General features: G+C 31.5%; 2 protein-coding genes across 5 annotated transcripts; both read left to right on the top strand.

Annotated features, from left to right (window-relative positions):
• The first annotated feature begins 173 nt into the window (after window positions 1–173).
• On the top strand, window positions 174–10,423 carry su(w[a]) (suppressor of white-apricot). Of its 4 annotated transcripts, none has more exons than XM_085199668.1 (14): window positions 175–481; window positions 1,013–1,182; window positions 1,530–1,690; window positions 1,803–2,016; window positions 3,121–3,182; window positions 3,775–3,991; window positions 4,901–5,086; window positions 5,415–5,684; window positions 5,957–6,676; window positions 6,844–6,974; window positions 7,426–7,519; window positions 8,025–8,073; window positions 8,371–8,403; window positions 9,136–10,423. In XM_085199668.1, exons 1-14 carry the CDS (start codon window positions 288–290, stop codon window positions 9,422–9,424), a joined length of 2,790 nt encoding a protein of 929 aa, XP_085055794.1. In that variant the 5' UTR covers window positions 175–287; the 3' UTR covers window positions 9,425–10,423. The 4 variants fall into 4 exon arrangements, 3 of the variants coding, with proteins under 3 accessions (XP_085055794.1, XP_085055783.1, XP_085055804.1); XM_085199657.1 differs by having other exon boundaries at window positions 176–481; window positions 4,898–5,086; XM_085199678.1 differs by having other exon boundaries at window positions 341–687; window positions 4,898–5,086.
• A 3,029-nt stretch (window positions 10,424–13,452) lies between these two features.
• Miox (Myo-inositol oxygenase) lies at window positions 13,453–18,207 on the top strand. The gene is made up of 7 exons (XM_085198303.1): window positions 13,453–13,602; window positions 14,064–14,241; window positions 14,751–14,959; window positions 16,155–16,291; window positions 16,736–16,870; window positions 17,152–17,247; window positions 17,938–18,207. The coding sequence occupies exons 1-7, from the start codon at window positions 13,588–13,590 to the stop codon at window positions 18,044–18,046; spliced, it is 879 nt and encodes a 292-aa protein (XP_085054429.1). The 5' UTR covers window positions 13,453–13,587; the 3' UTR covers window positions 18,047–18,207.
• Window positions 18,208–19,901: the final 1,694 nt, after the last annotated feature.

The following is a 19,901-nucleotide window of genomic DNA, read 5'->3' as shown; positions in this document are numbered from 1 at the left end:
AGGACATTGTTCACATTAATAATTAGAAATATTTGTAATTAATTTTGATTGTAATTAATAATATATATCATTTAATATTTTAAGTAATTTTCCGTAAAACGGAAAGTTATATAGAAAAATATAACACGTCTGTTCCATCTATTTTTTAAGTCAAAGCAAAAACCACAGATAAAATGAGTTTTAGAATTTAGAAACAAGTCAAGTTACAACTTACAAGTAAATGGATGGCGTGTTCACAGTTGTAGTGATTAATTTTTCTACTCTTAAAATAGTGTAATTTTCCAAAAATGGCTTTAAAATGGACTAATAATCAAGTTGAAACTGGAATATTGCGTAAAAGTGAACGTAAAGAGAAGAAAGAAGAATTATTCGTGTTCGGCTATTCCTGCAAACTGTTCAGGGATGATGATAAAGCCCTGCACATTGATCAAGGCAAACACCTCATTCCGTGGATGGGGGAAGAAACGTTGAAAATCGACAGGTTCGATCCGTTTTTTACTATAAGACTGTTAATTGTGGCGCTCAAAAGTTAAAAAGTATAGTAAATAATCAGAAAGTATTAATTTTTGGAAGATACTAAGTATTTCGCAGACAATATTGAACATTCCCGTTGAGACGAGCAGGCAGCAGGGATTGCCGTACATGAAGCGGCTGCCTCGCATTTTCTTATGGTGACTTCCTCCGGTGGTATGTATAACCTAAGAAGGCATTCTTGAGTATGTACGATAAATATATTTGTCTTTGTATGGGCCGACGATACGATAGAATTATAAATACACCATTTTTGAATAATTTGAATGTTGTTGTATCTGGAAGGATTGGTTATTTACATCTAAGTAAAAATTATCACAAAAGATACATCCTTTTACTATATTTAGAATATTTGAGGGTTAGGAATGTATAGTGATATATGAATGATTGGTATAGCCATATATATAAAATTGTATGTTTTAACTGTAACTATTGCATACATCTAAAATGAAACAACTAATATATTTTCTTATGTGGACAGGTATGATGCAAGAGGTGCTCTTCATGATCTGTCGACTTTGGAAGCCCCTCCCGGAGGCTTCGACTGGAGAGTGGAGCTCACCAAAACAGAACTCGATGTGGAACAGCTTTGTGATGAGGAGAGGTACAGGGCCCTCCATACTGATGAAGATGAAGAAGAAATGTATAAAGGTATCAATTATTAATTTTCCATTCATAAAATTCCAATGTATTTTTATTTGATAAACATATTTGACTGATTAAATTTGTTCAGTTACTTTAAACAAAAATTGTAGAACTTTGAATCCATCATATTTTTTGTGTGGCATTAAATTCCACAACATGGCTCAATGTGTTGATTCCTATATGCAGAATAAAATAAAATTATTTAATATTTCATTCCCTGGAGTCGGAAATGAACCCACAGCTGTTGAATTAACAATGGTATGCTTGTGCCCCTGCACAAGTAAAACATTATAATAAACAAAAATCTACAGCGTATTTAATGAATTCATTAATTTTTTACATTTATGTCATAGAGGAAGAACTGAAGCGCCTCCATGCAGCTGGTTATGGTCAAGTAGGATTCAATTACGACACACCATCAGAGTCAGTGCCTGAAACTCAAGTTACAGAAGTTGAAGAACCCTTTGAACCTACAACAGCATTTAAGGCTTTACTACCTGTAGACACAGTTCTTGTAAGTACATGTAAATTATTAGTTTATTACAATTATGATTATATTTTAAAAGATGATGTTTAAATATTATTTTAAATATTATATTATTAATACATTTTATCTTTTATTTCAGCCTGACACACAAAAACAAAATGCAATAATAGAAAAAACAGCCAAGTTCATTGCATCTCAAGGCACCCAAATGGAGATACTTATAAAGGCGAAGCAGTGTGACAATCCACAGTTCAAATTTCTTAATAAGGACTCACCATTGAATCCTTACTACACGGCATTAACAGGACTTGTAAAAGCGGGAAAGTGGCCAGAAAAGACTGAAGTTGTTGAAGGTGAGATTTTTTTCAGCTTCATGCTGTATCCCGATAATGAAGAAACATAGGTAGAGGGAACCTAGTGTTAAGACACTGTTCCTTATTTTTTGTAGTATTTTCTAGATTGATATCTAGATGTGATGTGTGTAGAGCTAGATGTGTTGAGTACTGCAACTCTTGTTGAGTGTTGAGTATTGTAACTAGAACAGAATGAAGATAATGGAAATGAAGAATGAAGATAATAATTCATTCCACTTAGCGGAAAACAAACCCACAACTGTTAATTGCTAAGAAAGCATATCATATAAACTTTAATAGTACTTTGGACTATTAAAAATTAATTTAATTTATATTATTTTGTTTATAACAGGTTTTGGTAATCAGATAGCATACAGAAACTTTAATGAGATTTTGTATTAGAAACTAAAATAAGCCGTACATTATAGAAATAGTATTAGGTAACATTTTATAAATAGGAAAGGTATAAAGTTCAATATTCTGTCTATATGCAACTTTTGTAATGTGATATCATAATATATATGGCAGGTATATTACTATTATTTTTTTTAGAACACATTTCTTTTTATATTTGAACTACTTTGATTTTGTCCTGATTTAATAGCTTGACTTTAGTGAAAGCTATCTTAATTAGCAATCAAACTTTCTCTATATTCATTTAGATGCAAATCATGTTATTCTAGTAGCTGATGCTTAGGTTAAATAATCGTTTTTTTTTTAAGTTGTTGTGGGGCAGGGGCACAAGCATGCTATTGTAAACACCACAGGTTTGGGTGTGGGTTGATTTCCCACTCGAGGAAATCAAATATTTAATATTCTCATTTCCTCGCGGCGTTGTTATAGTGTCGCCACTCAACATGCTGTACCTCAAGAATTTGGTGGGAAGTGGGGAAAAGAAGTGTCCTAATAGGCAACAGAGACATAGCAAGTTGAGTGGAGAACTTAATGGTGCACTATGTCTTATTGAAAAAATTAAATTCTTTTATTCCTTCATGTGGGAAGCGAACCCAAAACCCATTTGCAATGAGATGTAGTGCCACAACTCATAATTTCTTATTTTAATTATCATTTTTTATAAAATAAAACATATGATTTTTTTTGCAGAAAAGCAAGAAGTCAACGAAGAATATCTTCATCCAAGCTTAGCATCAACAGTAATAGAATCGGTATGTTATTAAAATTTTAATACTTTAATAATTAAGAGATAAGAGTCTGGTTAAACTAAGAAATTGAATATTTGCTTTTTTTCACTCTGGTGTCGATGAAAAACGCGGCGTTCAGTTCCACCATTCAACACGTAATGCATCCATAATTCCCCCCCTTTGCCTACCTCTGCTTACCGCTAGGTTCACTATACTTACCGCTAGGTTCACTCTGCTTACTTTACTGTGAAACATATTAATTTATAAACAATGTAATAGTAAAAACACTTTTATCGAGTTTATTGTTTTAATAATTATAAATGCTTTATAATTCAATGATAGCTATATTGTATTTAATGTATGAATAGGTTAATGGCTATGTAAATATACATTTATTATTGTAAATTTAGATATTTTTTCGAATTTGAATTTACAAATAATGGAAAGTTAAAATTAATTTGTAATTTTGAAAGTTTAAAAACTTTTTTTTTGTTTGAAATAGCACTTTTAAAAATGTATTACATTCAAATATTATACAAACAGTATAATTTCTTATTTAATTTAATTTTATACCTTCATACTCTATCCCTAATTACATTCTTCACATTATTTCTAGGCTCCGTCTATACCAAGTATTCATTACAAACCGTCAGCAGACTGTGATTATACACTACTTATATCTAAAATGCGCGGAGAAACAGCTCTAGATGAAACCTATTCACCAGAATTAGCTCCAGGTGAAGTTGCACCACCAGGAACCGAACCCTTACCCCCTCGAGCACATGCTGAGATATCTAGAGCGCCGGTCATGTACAATAGAGGGGATTATCAAGGTTAGTCTTGTGTATTTAAAAGGTTTCAATTATAATTAGTAACTGTATTAGTTTATTGGTTATGTAAAATTAAATATAAATAAAAGATGTGACATTTATCAATATAATAGAACTCAAAACAAGTTTTTTTTTAATATAAAATATTCAATTCAACAAAATTGCTACAAAATATGTTCTTATTGAGTTGGCTAAAATTTAATTATTAGCACGAAAGTAATTCATCTTAGTATATAAATAATTGTGTAATTCCAGTGGGGGAAGCCGCGAGCGCTGGCGATAGTAATTACAATATATTATTTTAAATTTAACATAAATAAACTGTAACTAGTGTATATTTCTACTGGTCGTGCTCTATTCAAGTTAATGAAATAATAGTAATAATTAAAAATTGATCGTAAAATTGCAATCGGGTTCAAATCCTGCTACGAATATTTACATAATTAATATTATATGACTGAAACTTTTTGCCATCCTGGATAATGATTATAATATAAGCATTTATTGTGGGTTCAAACTGTCTTCGGCAAAATTAATTATTTTCATGTAGCCTTAATTTTCGCTAGTCCGCGGGAACGTTTTGAATTCGAGCGGAAACAGTATAATAAAGTTGATTTTGAAAAGAGCAACTGTTGAGTTACTTGCCGGCTCTTCTTAGCAGAACTGCCTTCCGAACCGGTGGTAGCTTTTTATTCATATGTTCATTCGACGATTCAAAAGTGCTTATTATAAGTTTATTTGAATAAAGAATATTTTGAATTTGAATTTGAATAATAAAGTGTCTTGACATTAGGCTTGGCCCACTTCATATGTGATGTATAAAGCGTGAAGCTAAAAAAATTATTGAAAATTTTTCTTTATATTTTTTAAATTTAGAATCTTATTATAATAAATAATATCTTTTTATAGCAGCACAACCCACCGCAGTCCAACAGCAGTATGCAGCCTACTACCACCAATACATGGCCCAGCAAGCTCAGCAAGTAGTCCAACAAGTGAAACCGGTTCAGCCCGTCAAGACTACAGTCGCACCTTCAAAGTCAACTGGACTTAGTCTCATGAAGAATTATAACACTGACAGTGATAGTGATGATTCTGGTGTGTTTGCTTTTTTATAAATTTTTTTTTTTAAGTTTGTATTTTTTTGCGGTTTACTTTTCTTTAAATTAATTTATTATATGAACATAAATTGCTTAGTAACTAATATTTTTAATTTTTGTTTTATATTTACATAACGTAGAAGTTGAGAACGTTGAATTAGGTGTGGAATTTAGTGTCACATCTTTATCTATGGATAGATAATAGACTAATACAAAATTTATAAACACAAGCATTCTCCTAAATATTTTAATATAATACAAAACAAAAAATATATTTAAATTTCTTACATTAATATTAACGTATCGTTATTTTTTTTTCCATACAGACTTCGATGACTCCTCATCATCAGATAGCAAAGATAAAGTTGTAATCGTCACTCCACCCGATGACGTCAAAATAGTGATAGACAAAATGGCGGCGTACGTTGCACGAAATGGCGACGAGTTCGAAGAGATTGTGCGCGCTAAAAATGATCCAAGATTTACATTTTTGGAACCTAATAATATGTATCATACGTTTTATAAGAAATTAATGCGAGAGAAACGTGGTATGGATGTCAATGGAAAAGATAAAAAGAGCAGTAAAGATGATAAAGGTATTTTTGTATATACATAGTTTTTACATTTATATACTACCGTTTATATATAGTTTTTAAATAATCTTTAACGGAATAAAAATAAAAAATGAACAACTTTATCACATATAATTTATATTTTTGTCAAATATTATAAATATTTAACGAACATATATATTTTATATTTATTTTTCTATGTTGAATTTTAAAGTCACAACCATCAATATTTTGTATATTATAATAGATGTGTTTTAATAATATTTGGATATAACTAACAGTAATTTTTCTTTCAGTACCAGTGTCATTCTCAATTAAGAAGCTAAAAGAACCAGATCCGATTCTGCCTAAACCGGCACTACCCTATGAATCTAGTTCGGAAGGCGAGGACGAAAATAAAGAGGAGACACAAGAGGAACCACCAAAAGAAATGCCAAAATCTAACATTCCACAAGTGTTTAGTAATAATATACCACCCATTGTGGTATACAAAATGGAGGCTACACAAACAAACAACTTGCCCATAGTGAAAACAATAGAAGCCAAAATAACTAATGTACCGAAACCACTAGTTCTAAATGAAGTTAAAGAAGTTAGTAAAGAGATCCAAATAAAAGAGACACCAAAAATCGAAGATAAACCACTAGTAGTTGAAAAAACACTAGTAGTAGAAAAAACAGTACAACCAATAATAGAAGTTAAAAAAGATAAAACTCCCGAAAAGAAGGAAAGAGAAAGAAGTAGAGAAAGAGATAGAAGAAGCCGGAGCAGAGATAAACGAAAACATCGAGAACGGAAAAAGGGTTACAGATCTGAACGTAAAGAACGGACAGACAGAACAGAGAGGCATAGTGTCGAACGAGAACGGGAACGGGAACGCGATAGAAAAAGACATAAGGGAAGTGAGAGAGATAGAAAACGGAAATATAAAGATGATTTGGAAACTGAAATTATATCATTGGAAGATAATTCGGCTGACATGATTGATTTGACCGGCGAGCAGTCAGACTCAAAAGGTATGTTGAATTTTTTTTTTATGTCTTTACATGCTATTTTTATTATTGTCAATGTATGCAGAAAAAACCTGTTTAATAAAAATGACAATATAACGTCATTGTGGCACGTAATGAGCTATTTAAAGAAATTTGTTTGTGTATTAAATCATATGTTTTTGTTTATCAAGTTGAAGGAGAAACAGAAACGGACAGAGTGAAACAACAAGAGAGAAGAAAGAGAGCGGCGGAGTTTCTAAAAAAAGTGGGTGTCGATCCCGCTGCCGCCGCCTTGCCCACTACTTCTCTTGCCAGTGCTATGGTATTTCAATTCAAAATATTTTGATAGAATTAAAAAAACCAGTGTTGTAGGTCTCACTAAGCCTTTTAAGCTATGTTAATATTATTATATTTTTTTTAGCTTTACGCTGTATGCCGCACATAAAGACGGTAGGCAGAAGGATTTTAGTGCTAAGAAACTCCCTGTTCTCTATTTTCCACTGAATTCTAGAGGCATTGTGCTTTGAATGTCATCAAAACGAAGAATGACAGGCCTCAATTATATATTATTATAATTATATATTATACGTTGGTTACAACTTATTTATGTTGTTAGTCAATGAGAATGTTATGGCTCAGTGCTCAACGGCGCTTGGACGGTCCAAAAGGCGCAGGTTAAAATTCCGCTACATAATTTTTTTTATATGTTTTCTAAAAAACAAATTTACGTTGTAAAAAATATTTATTAAATAATCTATCTATTTTCTCAATAGGTCGATACATTAGAGTCACTAAGGAAAAAGAAAAGTGATGAAGAAAAAAGAAGGAGGCGCGAGAAGCGTCGGCGGCGCGAGCGAGATAGGAGAGGTGAGAATTTAAATACCTTTACTAAAATAAAATTTCCAGAATTTTTTTTTTCTTCACTCTTTTAATAAGATAAAGTGGGCCGTTGAGTTTTGCCGTCTCAAACTTATGTTTTCTACTTTCTGTCGAATTCGAGAGGCATTGTTAAGTGGCGTAACTCAACGCCGCGCTTTATTTCTTAAAAATAAATATATGTATTGATTCGTTTTCGAATGGGAATCGAATCAACGAGCGAAAAAGAATTTACTCTATCAATTTACAAGAAGACAACTACAAGTTCTTTGTATCAGAAACTGGAACTAAAATATCCATATTTCTCTTGTATCGGATTTGTGCATATTTTATTCATATTATTAAAGAGATATTATGTATAGATAATTTTTATGTATATTTAGAAACACAATGGATCTTTGATATTTGAAGAAATTTTTACAATTCCACATATGGGGAAGTGTAAAATTTAAAATAAAAATAAATAAATTAGCATTATGTATTTATTTCTCCGCAGATGATGAGGAAACCGACAGAATGAGAAAAGTAAAACGAAAGAAAAACAGGTTGGTATGGTTTGTACTTGTGTCCATTTTGTAGTTGAATACATACTTAAAAATCTTAACTTTTTCTTCTTTCAAAAAGTAAGATATAAGCATTTTTATAAAAAAATTGCACCGTATTAAATGCTTTTTTTAATTATTTGGAAATTATTAAAATTATTAAAACAATAATTCTGAAAACGACATACGTTATGCCTCCAATTCGATGGGAAAGCTATTACAGAGTGTTTTCACACTACAGTTCTTTGATCTCTCTGCCTACTCTGCTATATGAGGAATAAAGGGGGACTTTATTTTCAGATCATCAGATGAAGATGACGCAGATTATGATGGGTATGTATTAGTTAAAAAAAATAAAATACATAAAATTCTATACATATAATATACCTAAAACCTTAAAGAATAGATTATTAATTATTAATATGAAAAATTTAATTTTATTTATTTTTTCTCCAGTCTGATACGAACACAACAGAGCGAAGAAATTAAAATAAAAAATTAAAACAATATTATAATTTATATTTCTTAGGTAGGAATCGAACCCACAATAACTTCCGCTTACAATCTCACGCACCCCCCTGTAGCCCCACGACTTATAGATAGATAGATAGATATATCTTACGATATAGATAGATAGATATATCTTACGGATAACAAAAAAAATCCCTTTAATCTTGCGGTGTGGTCGTCAAAAGGGTTTATGAATGACTGACTAAAACCCCAATTGAAGTGTTTCGACAATATTATCATAATACTTAAAGATAATGTATCTATTTTATTTACCTTTTCTGTTTTTTTAGCGAAATTAATTTACGTCCCAGTAAAAAGCTTCTAGAAATACTTAAATAATCAACAAAAGTAATTGCAATTTATAATCTGTTCTTGTTGTCTTTCTATTTTAATGAAATAAAATCTATTTTGTTTTTTGTTTTTAAATTCACATTTTTCACACGACATAATTAATAGATTTTGAATAAACTGGAAATCGGTTTTTTTTTGTAAACAATGTTATAGTTATAAAAACTATGATAAACATATCTTATAATATAATTATCCTTATTACAGTTCAAAGAAAAAGAAACGCAAGAAGGAGAAAAAGCACACATCGAAAGGCAAAAAGAAGAGGCGACAAGAAGAATCTGAAGAAGAAAATAATGTTCAAACACTAAACATCGATTTAACAAATACATTAAAAGAGCTAAGATCAAACTCTCCTACAAGAGAGCTGGGGCTACAAACCATTGATAACACACCGAGTAGTGATAAGAAGAAAAAGAAGAAAGACAGAGAGTACAGTGAAGGAGAGTGGTCGAGTGATAGTGATGAAGATTCTCTTAGTAGTGACAATGATTGATTTTTATTTAAGTCCTTTTCAAGTAATTTTTGTTTCTAGCACGACAGGTATTGAACCTAGTGTTATGTCACTCTACTTATAGGTCATGTTTTTTCGAGATGAAAATAAATCATTTCCCGGAAATCGAATCCACCACTGTTGCGCTTAGAGTCGAACGCGATTCTAATCAGTGTAAGTTATGCTGTAAAATTTAGACTTTTTAAATTAAATAAATCAATTGTTATATTATATTTATGCATGAAAATTATTATGACATATAATATAAATATTAATTAAAATGGAAGAAAAATACAGAACAGAGTGTCTTAACATTATGTTTTTACATTGGGCAGTGTATGAAAGGAATAAATATTTTTTAATATAATTTTAACAATTATAAAGCATGTTATTAATGAAATTTAGAAACACTATAGAATATTGTTTTTTTTTTATAAACAAGTTCCATTTTAAAATATAAAACCGATTGTTATATGGTAGATATTTTTTTGAGCCAAATTGACCTAGTAAGCTCAGAATTTTATATAATTTCCTTTTTTACTTTAATGATATAATAAAATAGTCTTTACAAAGATATATTTATAAATAACTATCTAAACGGATATAATATATATGTATATAGTAAATTAAAACAGACTTAGAAATTAATTATAGAGCGTATTGTAAATGTAACTTTTTAATTAAAGTAGCTGATATTAAAAAAGGCATTTAAATATTATAATATATCTAGGAAATGTAATAAACATGCCGTAATACATTTTATTCTCTTGTTTTAAAAGTATTTTAAATAGCAATAATTACAGTAATCGTTTTTTTTTTATTATAATTATCATTTTTATTATAATTATAATTTAAAAAAAAAATATTTTCTATTAATTTGATTTGAATATTGAGAATAAAGTAAATAAAACACCAATTAGCAAATAAATCGCAATACTTATAGTTATCTACTTTATTGTGTACTTTTGTAAATATAAATAATTAAAACTTAATTTTATAAAAGAGGTTTTTTCTTAATACACTTGTATACCCAATTCATTTTTCGCTTTCCCTGTCTAAGCTAAGCTTGAATTTCATAAAAAGCTGGAGACCTCCAATTTGTGTACGGAACCCTCGGTGGACGAATCCGACTCGCTTTTGTCTGGTTTTTTTTATTGCGTAAAATTATCTTGAGACCAGTCTCTCCATACAAACTGTAAAGGCTACAAGTTGTGGGTCCCACAAGAGGAAATGAAATATGTAATATTTTCATTTTTTTCGTTCTGGTGTCGAGGCAAGGCTCTTAACTCTAGATTTCCTCTGCCTTCCATGCAATATTCGGGATACAGACTGTAAATATGTCGTACCCCCTAAACCTTATAATATTTTTATCAAAAAATTGTTTGAAAAACGACTTGTGTATATTTATAAAAAAATATTGAGTTATACATGTAAACATCGTTAATGTGCGAAGATAAAAAAACACAATGTTTTTACATTTATATCGAAGTCGTAAAATTTTGGGTTATCGATGTTGTAATGTAAATATTTAGGAAGAATTTTGTAAATTCATTTTAATTTTTTTTGTCGTGTATATTATCTATTTTTTTTAATGTAGACTCCAAAGACGAAGAGGCCAGTCGTGGCGCAGGCACAAGTGTATGACTTTAAACGCAATAGGTTCTGGGTTCGATTCCCATCATATGTCACTGATTATATTATTACAGCTTAAGTTTTGTTTTATGAAACAAATTTATATGATTGAAAAATATCTTTATTTACAAATTAAATGACTACAAAAAATAGGATTTAAGCTTTTGTTTGTATATGACAATAGAGAAATAAGTTTCATACATTTATTTCATTCATACTTAACTCAACTTGCACACCTTAAAAAGCAGTCAACATTGTATTACACTGTTATCATGATTGTGGGTTCAATTCCCATTATGGTAACGAGGCAAAACGACTTCCGCTTCTAAACACGCAATTACTAGTTTTTCAGGTTCCCTCTGCCTTCCTCGTGCGGGAAACTGCGTGAAGCTAACAAAATAGAATTGTCAAACATACAATAGATTGATAGCAACCCTAACACCGTAATCATTTAATACTAGTATTATCTAGTACTATCATCGAGTGCGTACTATGACTTTGTTATCAGTATTAGCTTGCAAATTATTATCTTTTACTCATATTCCTATTAAAAATACCTTTTTTTTAGCTTCAGGGTAGGCAGGGGAAACTGTGAGGTAAGACACTATGCTCCCCACTTTCCGCGGAACTCAACGCCGCAAGACTGAAGAATGATTATTAAGAGAATATTTATTTTTCTACGTAGAGGGAACGGCGAGATAAAAGATAATTTATCGTCGCAATAAAAACAAATAAGTAAATAAATCTATTTATTTTTCACTTATGTACCGGGCATTTGATAAAATTAAGGAATGCTTAAAATTTTTAGTCGTAATGAGGATGTACAATTTTTTTTTTTTATTTCTCAAATCTCTATTAGTTTCTTTTCCGTGGCAAAACGCCGTAACTCAATTACACCACAGTCTCTGTGTTTAAACTTTAAAGTAATCATAACAAATTATTTCATTCCCACAATAAAGATAATAACAAATGGCGGACTCGATTATTTGGACAATTATATATTTGATTAATTAATTGTTATTTAAATAATAAATGTGGTTAACACCTATTTATAATTACACTGGGCTGGAGCAGGCAAGGCGAGTGTTGATATATCGGAAAGGGTACCCTTAAGCCTACACCTGTGGTCGCAAGTCCCAGGCGCTGCTCCATGTTCCACTTCTGGTGTTAACAGGTGTTTTGTAATTTACTAAACGTTTTTTTATATATTTTACTTCTGATTTCTAACAATATATATATTTACTGAAAAACATAGGTGCTTTTGGAGGAGTTCATGGTTTATATAGTTTTTTTTAGTTTTTCGCTTTTTATCCTGAACCGCACAGGGTAGGGCATACTAGGACAGTATGAATATAGAGTCAAGACACTCCCTTCTTCCAGTTTTCGTCTGAATCACCATTGCGTGGTGTGTGGTGGTTGTTCAGTGGTGGTTCAATTTAATGTCGTAGTTTGTTTTATCAAAGCGGAAAAAATATTTAATTCTTTCTCTCGAATGCGGATAGAACCCACTACCATTGTTAGTATTATTACGACGCTTGTAGTATATTAGTCTAGATTATTTAATGATTAACATAAAATCTAGATTAACTTAATCTTTTAACAGAGTTATCTAAAGCTTCTTATTAAAGTTAATTGCTATCTCTGTGATTACATAATTATACATGGATTTAAAATATAAAAACAAAACGTGTTTTATTTAATACTAGTTCGCGTTACTGGTTCTATACATACTTATTATGCAATTTGAAAAAAAAATAATATTATATTAAAAAAAGTTAATAGTAACTAATATACTTATGTAGGTAAGCATATCAAATATTGCAAATTTGGATTCTTTTAACAAATACAAGACCATAGAAACCTATAGTTAAAACTTAAAAGTTTCTATTTTCTATATAACAAACAGAATTTATTTTTTTAACAAAGCCCAATTAAAATTTAAATGTCATAAAAACATCATAAAAATATTTTTATTAAATACAAAACAAATATAATGATAATTTCAGACAGTAAAATGACTTAATAATAGAGATATCGTATACCTATAGAAGTATGTAGAAGATTCTGGGTTAATTAGTTTAATATACTGTCACTCCATTTTCCATAGAATTGTGGAGGGCTTGTGTGTTGGATGGTGAAACTCAACGCCGCGCTTTGATACTAGAACGAAGAAATAAAAATATCAAATATTTTATTACCTCGAATGAGAATCGATTCTACAACCTATTGCGTTTACAGCCACAAGCATATGCTCCTTTGCTACGGCTCAAAGGATGAATCTTACAATTGTACAACATTTTTTAACAAAACCAGGATGATTTTGGGTCTGTACTAGAGAATTTACTGGAGAAGAATTTGTTTATACTGGAGAAGCAGCCCTCAGTGTGCCTATGCCTTCAGTAGGTATTATATATTGGCAAAATTAAATCCTATTTATCATCGACAAACACTTGAGGCCTGGTGACATGTCTATATAAGTGAGATCGCATCTCTCATTCATTGATAAATATCTCATAATAATACGTGTTGCGAAAATGGCTGCCGAAGTGGTAAATATATTTTTTATTTATATATTAGTTAATTCTATTTGATATTGAAAGGTAAAATAAAGGGAAAAAAAACAAAATTCGACACAATCTTGGCGAAATTGGTTCTCAATGTTTTAAAATATAAAGGAGATATTTAGTCTTTATGTAATTTAAACAATTTCTATTAGAAACCAAAAATATAAAAAACATTTTTATCCTTCTTCTTTCTGCAATATCATAAGTTTTATTCTAACTAAATATTATCCTAAATAGAGGCCAGTCGTTACGGATGGGCACAAGGTTCAATTCTTAATCGAAGAAATAAAATATTTTATATATTTATTTCTTTACTCTTCTGCCCAGGTTCCCTCTATCTACCCAGCTATATGCTGATACAGCATGCAGCTACAAAAAATAATACCGATCTAATCTATAGTACTATAGCTTAAATAACATATATTAAAATCTGGCGAAAATTCCAGAAAAATCCGATCTCCATGATCGATCCATCTCAACTTCTCCGCCCGGAGCCGTCCTTCAACGACAAGCCTCTGAACGCCTTCCGCGACTACTCGGTCGACGACACCGACCCTATAAAGGAGCGCGTGCGCAGGACCTACTACACTATGCACACCAATGTTACCGTAGATTTGGTTAGACGTAAGTATAGGGTTTAATAATTAGATAAATTATATCATTTATTTATTTTTAGCTCATGCTGTACTTTGCATATAGCAGGATAGGCAGAAGGAGTCTAATGTTCCCATTAAGACACTATGTGGAAATCAATGACACAAGTCTGATTAATTTGTATAATCGTATCTTCCCTCTGTTTGCTTGCCTAGCGAAAACATTAGAATACAAATAAAAACAATATTTACAAAGATGTTACAAGATTTTTTATTATAACACTAAAAACAAATTGTCTACGTTTAAAAATGTAATTTTATTGATTTTAAGCTTCCTTATACATTTTGCATGTATCCTGGAACCTGGGAACCTAATGCCCATCCCGTTCCCCAAATCCAAGACTGGCCACTTTCGTTTCTTGTAAATAAAAAATACACCTATAAAAAATGCATTAAAATGTATTTTACAATATTTTATAATATATTACATGATAAATAAATTCTGATTAATTTTTTTAATTTACATAATCTTACCTACAGAAAAACGAGAGAAATGGTTAAAATTCAACCATTTCAAATCAACTGTAAAGGATGCTCTGATCAAGCTGAACGAGCTCGTGGACGAGTCGGACCCCGACACCGACTTGCCCAACATCGTGCACGCCTTCCAGACGGCGGAGCGGATACGGGAAGATCACCCTGATGATGACTGGTTCCATCTTACAGGTCTTATCCATGATTTGGGAAAGGTAAAAAGTACATAGTTTTGTAAAAGTAGTTTTTAAAAATATGAAAAGTGGAGAAGGAAGAAATGCCCCTAAGTTAACACTAGGTTCCTAGGTATTCTCCGTCTACCATGAGGGATGCAGCGCGAAGCTAAGAAAATATTATAACATTGAAATAACCTTGAGCTATGGGGCAATGATAAAATGTGTTGATCTTATCCTATATAACCTTAAACGGCCTTTAATCATATTTGTTATAGGTTTTCTCCTATCGTTCTCATAGTTTATCAAATTTTATATAATAACTAGCGGACGCGCGCAGCTTCGCTTGCGTAATTAGGGGTGAATTCTAATAAACCACGAAACATGTGTTCAATGAAATATTTTTAAGAGTCTAAATTTCAAATTTTATAAAAATCGGTGGCGATTTAAAGATTTTTCCATACAAACTTTCAACCCCTTATTTGCACCCTTAGGGGGTGAATTCTAAAAAATCATGAACCACATGTTCAATTAAATATTTTTAAGAGTCTACATTTAAAATTTTATAATCATCGGTGGCGTTTTAAAGATTTTTCCATACAAATTTTCCACCCCTTATTTGCACCCTTAGGGGGAGAATTCTAGAAAACCACGAAACACGTATTCAATAAAATACTTTTAAAAATCTAAATTTCAAATTTTATAAAAATCGGTGCCGATTTAATTTTTTTTCCATACAAACTTTCAACCCCCATTTCACCTCTTTGGGGTTAAAATTTTTCAAAATCCCTTCTTAGTGGACGTCCAGATTACGAAAGTAAACATGTGTCCAAATTTCACGTTTCTACGCACAGCGGTTACGGCTGTGCGTGCGTCTTACCTCAGTCAGTGAGGACAAGTCCTTTTATATATATAGATTAGGCCGTCACGGCGCAGCGGCACAAGGGTGTGACTGTAACGCGACGGTTGTGGGTTCGATCCTCACTTGAGGAAGTAAAATATTTATTTACGTTTATATTTCCATTTCTTCGCTCTGGTGTCGAGGCAATGTGCGGCGTTAAGTTCTGCCACTCAACACGAAATGCCTCCAGAATTCGACAGAAAGTGGGGAATGGAGTATCTTAACACTGGGTTCCCTATGCCTACCCTGGTGAGTGCAGGATAGCGTGAGGCTGAAAAAAATATATATTGAAATAATAATATATATTATAAAAATATATATTCTTTTTAAAATTAGGTAATGGCGTTCTACGGTGAACCGCAATGGTGCGTGGTGGGCGACACCTTCCCCGTCGGCTGCAAGTGGGCAGACTCTATCGTATACGGCCCTGAGAGCTTCAAGGACAATCCTGACACATACAACCCTAAATACAAGTTAGTATTGACTAAAATAATTTTATCTTTAGCATTAAAACCTTCTTGATTTGATTTCCTTAAAAAAGAAATATTAAAACCTATTTTTTTATTCTTTGCTTCGTAAAAAAATTGCTGAGTTTTTGTTGTTTAGTTATTCCAGATTTCAGCGGAAAGTGGAGAACGGAGTGTCTTTTCACTGGGTTCCCACTGGGTGTGCGGGATACAGCGTTAAGCTGATTATTATTACATTTAACGGCATAGAGTTGACGTATTTGAGGAACAAAAAATTTTGATTTTATTTATCTAAAAGTATAATAAATATCTAAAAACTAAAGTTAGTTTCTTTTTTAATTAAAAGAAAACAAAGAATAACTAATAATAACAAAGAAGGAATAAAGAAAACAAAGAATTACAAATAAGCTGAACTCGATTATCACATACTTCATTTTAAATGTCTGTTAGCACAAAGTACGGCATGTACAAGCCGCACTGTGGTTTGGACAACGTGCTGATGTCGTGGAGCCATGATGAATACCTCTACCAGTTCCTGCTGCACAACAAATCCAAGATACCTGAGAAGGGGCTTTACATGATCAGGTCAGCTTCAAACATGCATTCGAAAAAAAAAATTATTACTTTTTTTTCACAAAATTATATTACGATTCTATTATGATTTTTGCACATTTGGAATAATTTTAACATATTTTTTTAAAAGAATAAAATCACATATTCTTTTATTTGCACAAAATACGACGATAAGTTTTTGTGAAGTAAAGTCTCTAAAAACGATAAAAAAGTGGAGAATAGATTTCGATAAATAGATTTTGTATTATTTATATGATTTTCTTATTTTCAATGATTTTCTGCGTTGGTCGTAGGTACCACTCCCTCTATCCGTGGCATGCGGGCGGTGACTATCGTCACCTCACCAACGAGAAAGACGAACAAATCTTGCAATGGGTACTAGAATTCAAGTAAGTAATTTAATAATAATGATTTAAAATAAAAGCTTCGTTCGCAACCAGTCGTAGAGCGTGCGACTGTTAATGCTACAGGTTGTGGATTCGATTCCCACTCGAGAAAATGAAATCTATATATCTATAAAATCGAAAGGTCACTCACTCATCACGAAATCTCAGAAACTACAAGGAATAGGAAATCTCAAATTTTGCATAGGAGTTACTTACAGGACGTAGGTGCTCGCTAAGATGGGAATTTGCAATATTCGACTTCTAAGGGGTTGTTTTTGGGGTCGAAAGTTTGTACGAAACTTCGTTACTACGAATGCTAAGAGTCTCAAATTTTGCATATACGTCACTAGGACGTAGTCATGGAGACAGAAATTAATAATAACATAGTTCACGCGGGTGTAACTGCGAGCGGGCCGCTAGTATTTAATATTTTCATTTCGTTGCTCTGGTGTTGAGGCAAAAACGCGGCGTCGAGGAGCGCCACTTAAACCACATTGCCTCCAAAATTCAGAGGACAGTGAGGAACGGAGTGTCTTAACACTAGGCTCCTTATGCAGTACTGCTGCTGTGTGAGACACAGCATGAAGCTGAAAGAGACTTCAATATACTTCTTTTCCTATTAAAATCTGTATCTTTTATTATTTGCTTATATAGTTAAAGTAAAGCCATTGCTTTCATTGTTCTTTCTTACAGTAAATACGACCTCTACACAAAGAGTGAGAAGGTTCCCGACATCGAAGCACTCTGGCCCTACTACGAGGGACTCATTGAGAAATACATTCCCGGCGTGTGCGAGTGGTAACTCACTTAAAATGGTCAAAATATGTAAATTAATTATTATTTTTTATATTATTTTGAAAATAATATATATTTAATAAAACTAAATTTAATATTTAATGTTAATCAATGATGTACTTAATTATTTAATCAATTCGGTATTTATCGTTTCTTACGGATCTATAAAAGAAATAAATGATTTTATTTAAAAATAGCTTTTTCGTTATTCCCTTCTTATTTCTTGTTTATATTTCTTTTTTTCAGCTTCACGGTGTATCTCGCATGTAGTAAAATAGGTAATAGCGTAGTGTTAAAACATTCCGTTCCTCACTTTCCGCCGACTTCTGGAGGCGTGAGGAGAACTTAACGCAACTCAATGAAAATATTTCATTTCCTTGAGTGAGAATCGAACCCACAGTCGCGTTTATAGTGACATGCTGGGCTTAACCAGTTCCTCTTTATAAAAGGTAAATATTATTAGAAAACCATTATTTAACGTTATTTCCAATGTATTTAAGTGAGCTTTCGAGGTGCGAATAGTGGAGTAATTGAACTACATGAAATTTTTAATCTAATCTAAGTTAGGTCAAAGTTGTTTAAACTCATCAAAATATATCGATAACTCAATAAAAAAATCATGTTAAAACATTAATAATGCCTATATACTTAATTTTATTAATTTCTTTCAAAAATCACACTACAGTTTTACTAACATATTTTATTATTTTTTAAAATAAACATTATATTTTTAACTTGTTATTATAAATTCAAATATGATATCTAATAGCAACGGTCTCTATGTAAAGTATTGAAAGTTGAAAATTATATTTTAATTATTGCTGTTTTTAACTACTAGCAAGGATAATTTCCGATTAAATATACATTTAAAAATGCAAAAATAACTCTTTTTTTTAATTTAGAAAAATAAAATAAAAATAAAACTACTCTTCTAGTTTAAGAAAGCGATTAAAGCATTTGCCTGGAGACCATCGATATTTGTTATAAGAAAATTGTAATAAGAAAAATCCTTATTATTATAAGAATATGCAACCTTTACAGCTAACAAGCTAACAAACAACGAACTGAAAAATGGCGAGTTATCTACTAGACGTCATATATTTTTATCTTATTTGTTAATTTTCACGCGACATGGTACGTGGCCGTGACCGCTAACTGACACTTAACTAGCTAAACACATGGGTTTGCCCGTTTTGATTGGTGACCTCGGCTTTTAAATTAGTCTGTAAAATAAAAATAGATGTGCATTGTGTGGAAAATGAAGATAAATTGCCTTTGAGTTTCTTAGTAAAGGTACGAATACAATGATATTTGGTTTTTTTTTTGCAATTATATTTTTTTTCAATTTCACGCGGTATCTTGCATGTAGCAGTATAGGTAGAAGTGTCTGGAAACATTTCGGGTTGAGTGGTGGATCTCGACGCCAAGAAATAAAATATTAAATATTTCTTTTCCTCGAGTGAGAATCGAACCCACAACTACACGCTTGAGTCTCTGCGCTACGACGGCCTCTACAAGGATAATTTTAATAATGTGATAATAGCTATTTCTAGGTATTGAATTATAACATACGTAAAAAAAATCTAAGAACTAAGAAGTATTTTTTTATTTAATTATTTGACTTGTTATTATTATGCAATTACTCATTGTGCATACCCCTGTATTCAGATCTCAATTGAGTTTTATTTGTTACCATCACGTGATATTCCTTTCACGTTACATAGTACGTATGAACCATTGAATAGAATTGTCATGTCTACACAATTGTTGTCACAGCGCGACGTTGAGTACCGCCATTCAACACGTAATGCATCCAAAATTCGGCCAAAATATAGCGAAGTGTCTTAATGGAAATGAAAATA

Source organism: Heliconius melpomene, chromosome 2, assembly GCF_056956725.1.
Source record: "Heliconius melpomene rosina isolate 202511_hmr_F chromosome 2, ASM5695672v1, whole genome shotgun sequence".
In the NCBI taxonomy this organism is placed as follows: Eukaryota; Metazoa; Arthropoda; class Insecta; order Lepidoptera; family Nymphalidae; genus Heliconius; species Heliconius melpomene.
The sequence above is the reverse complement of the archived record's forward strand: the minus strand, read 5'-3'. Positions and strand labels throughout refer to the sequence as shown.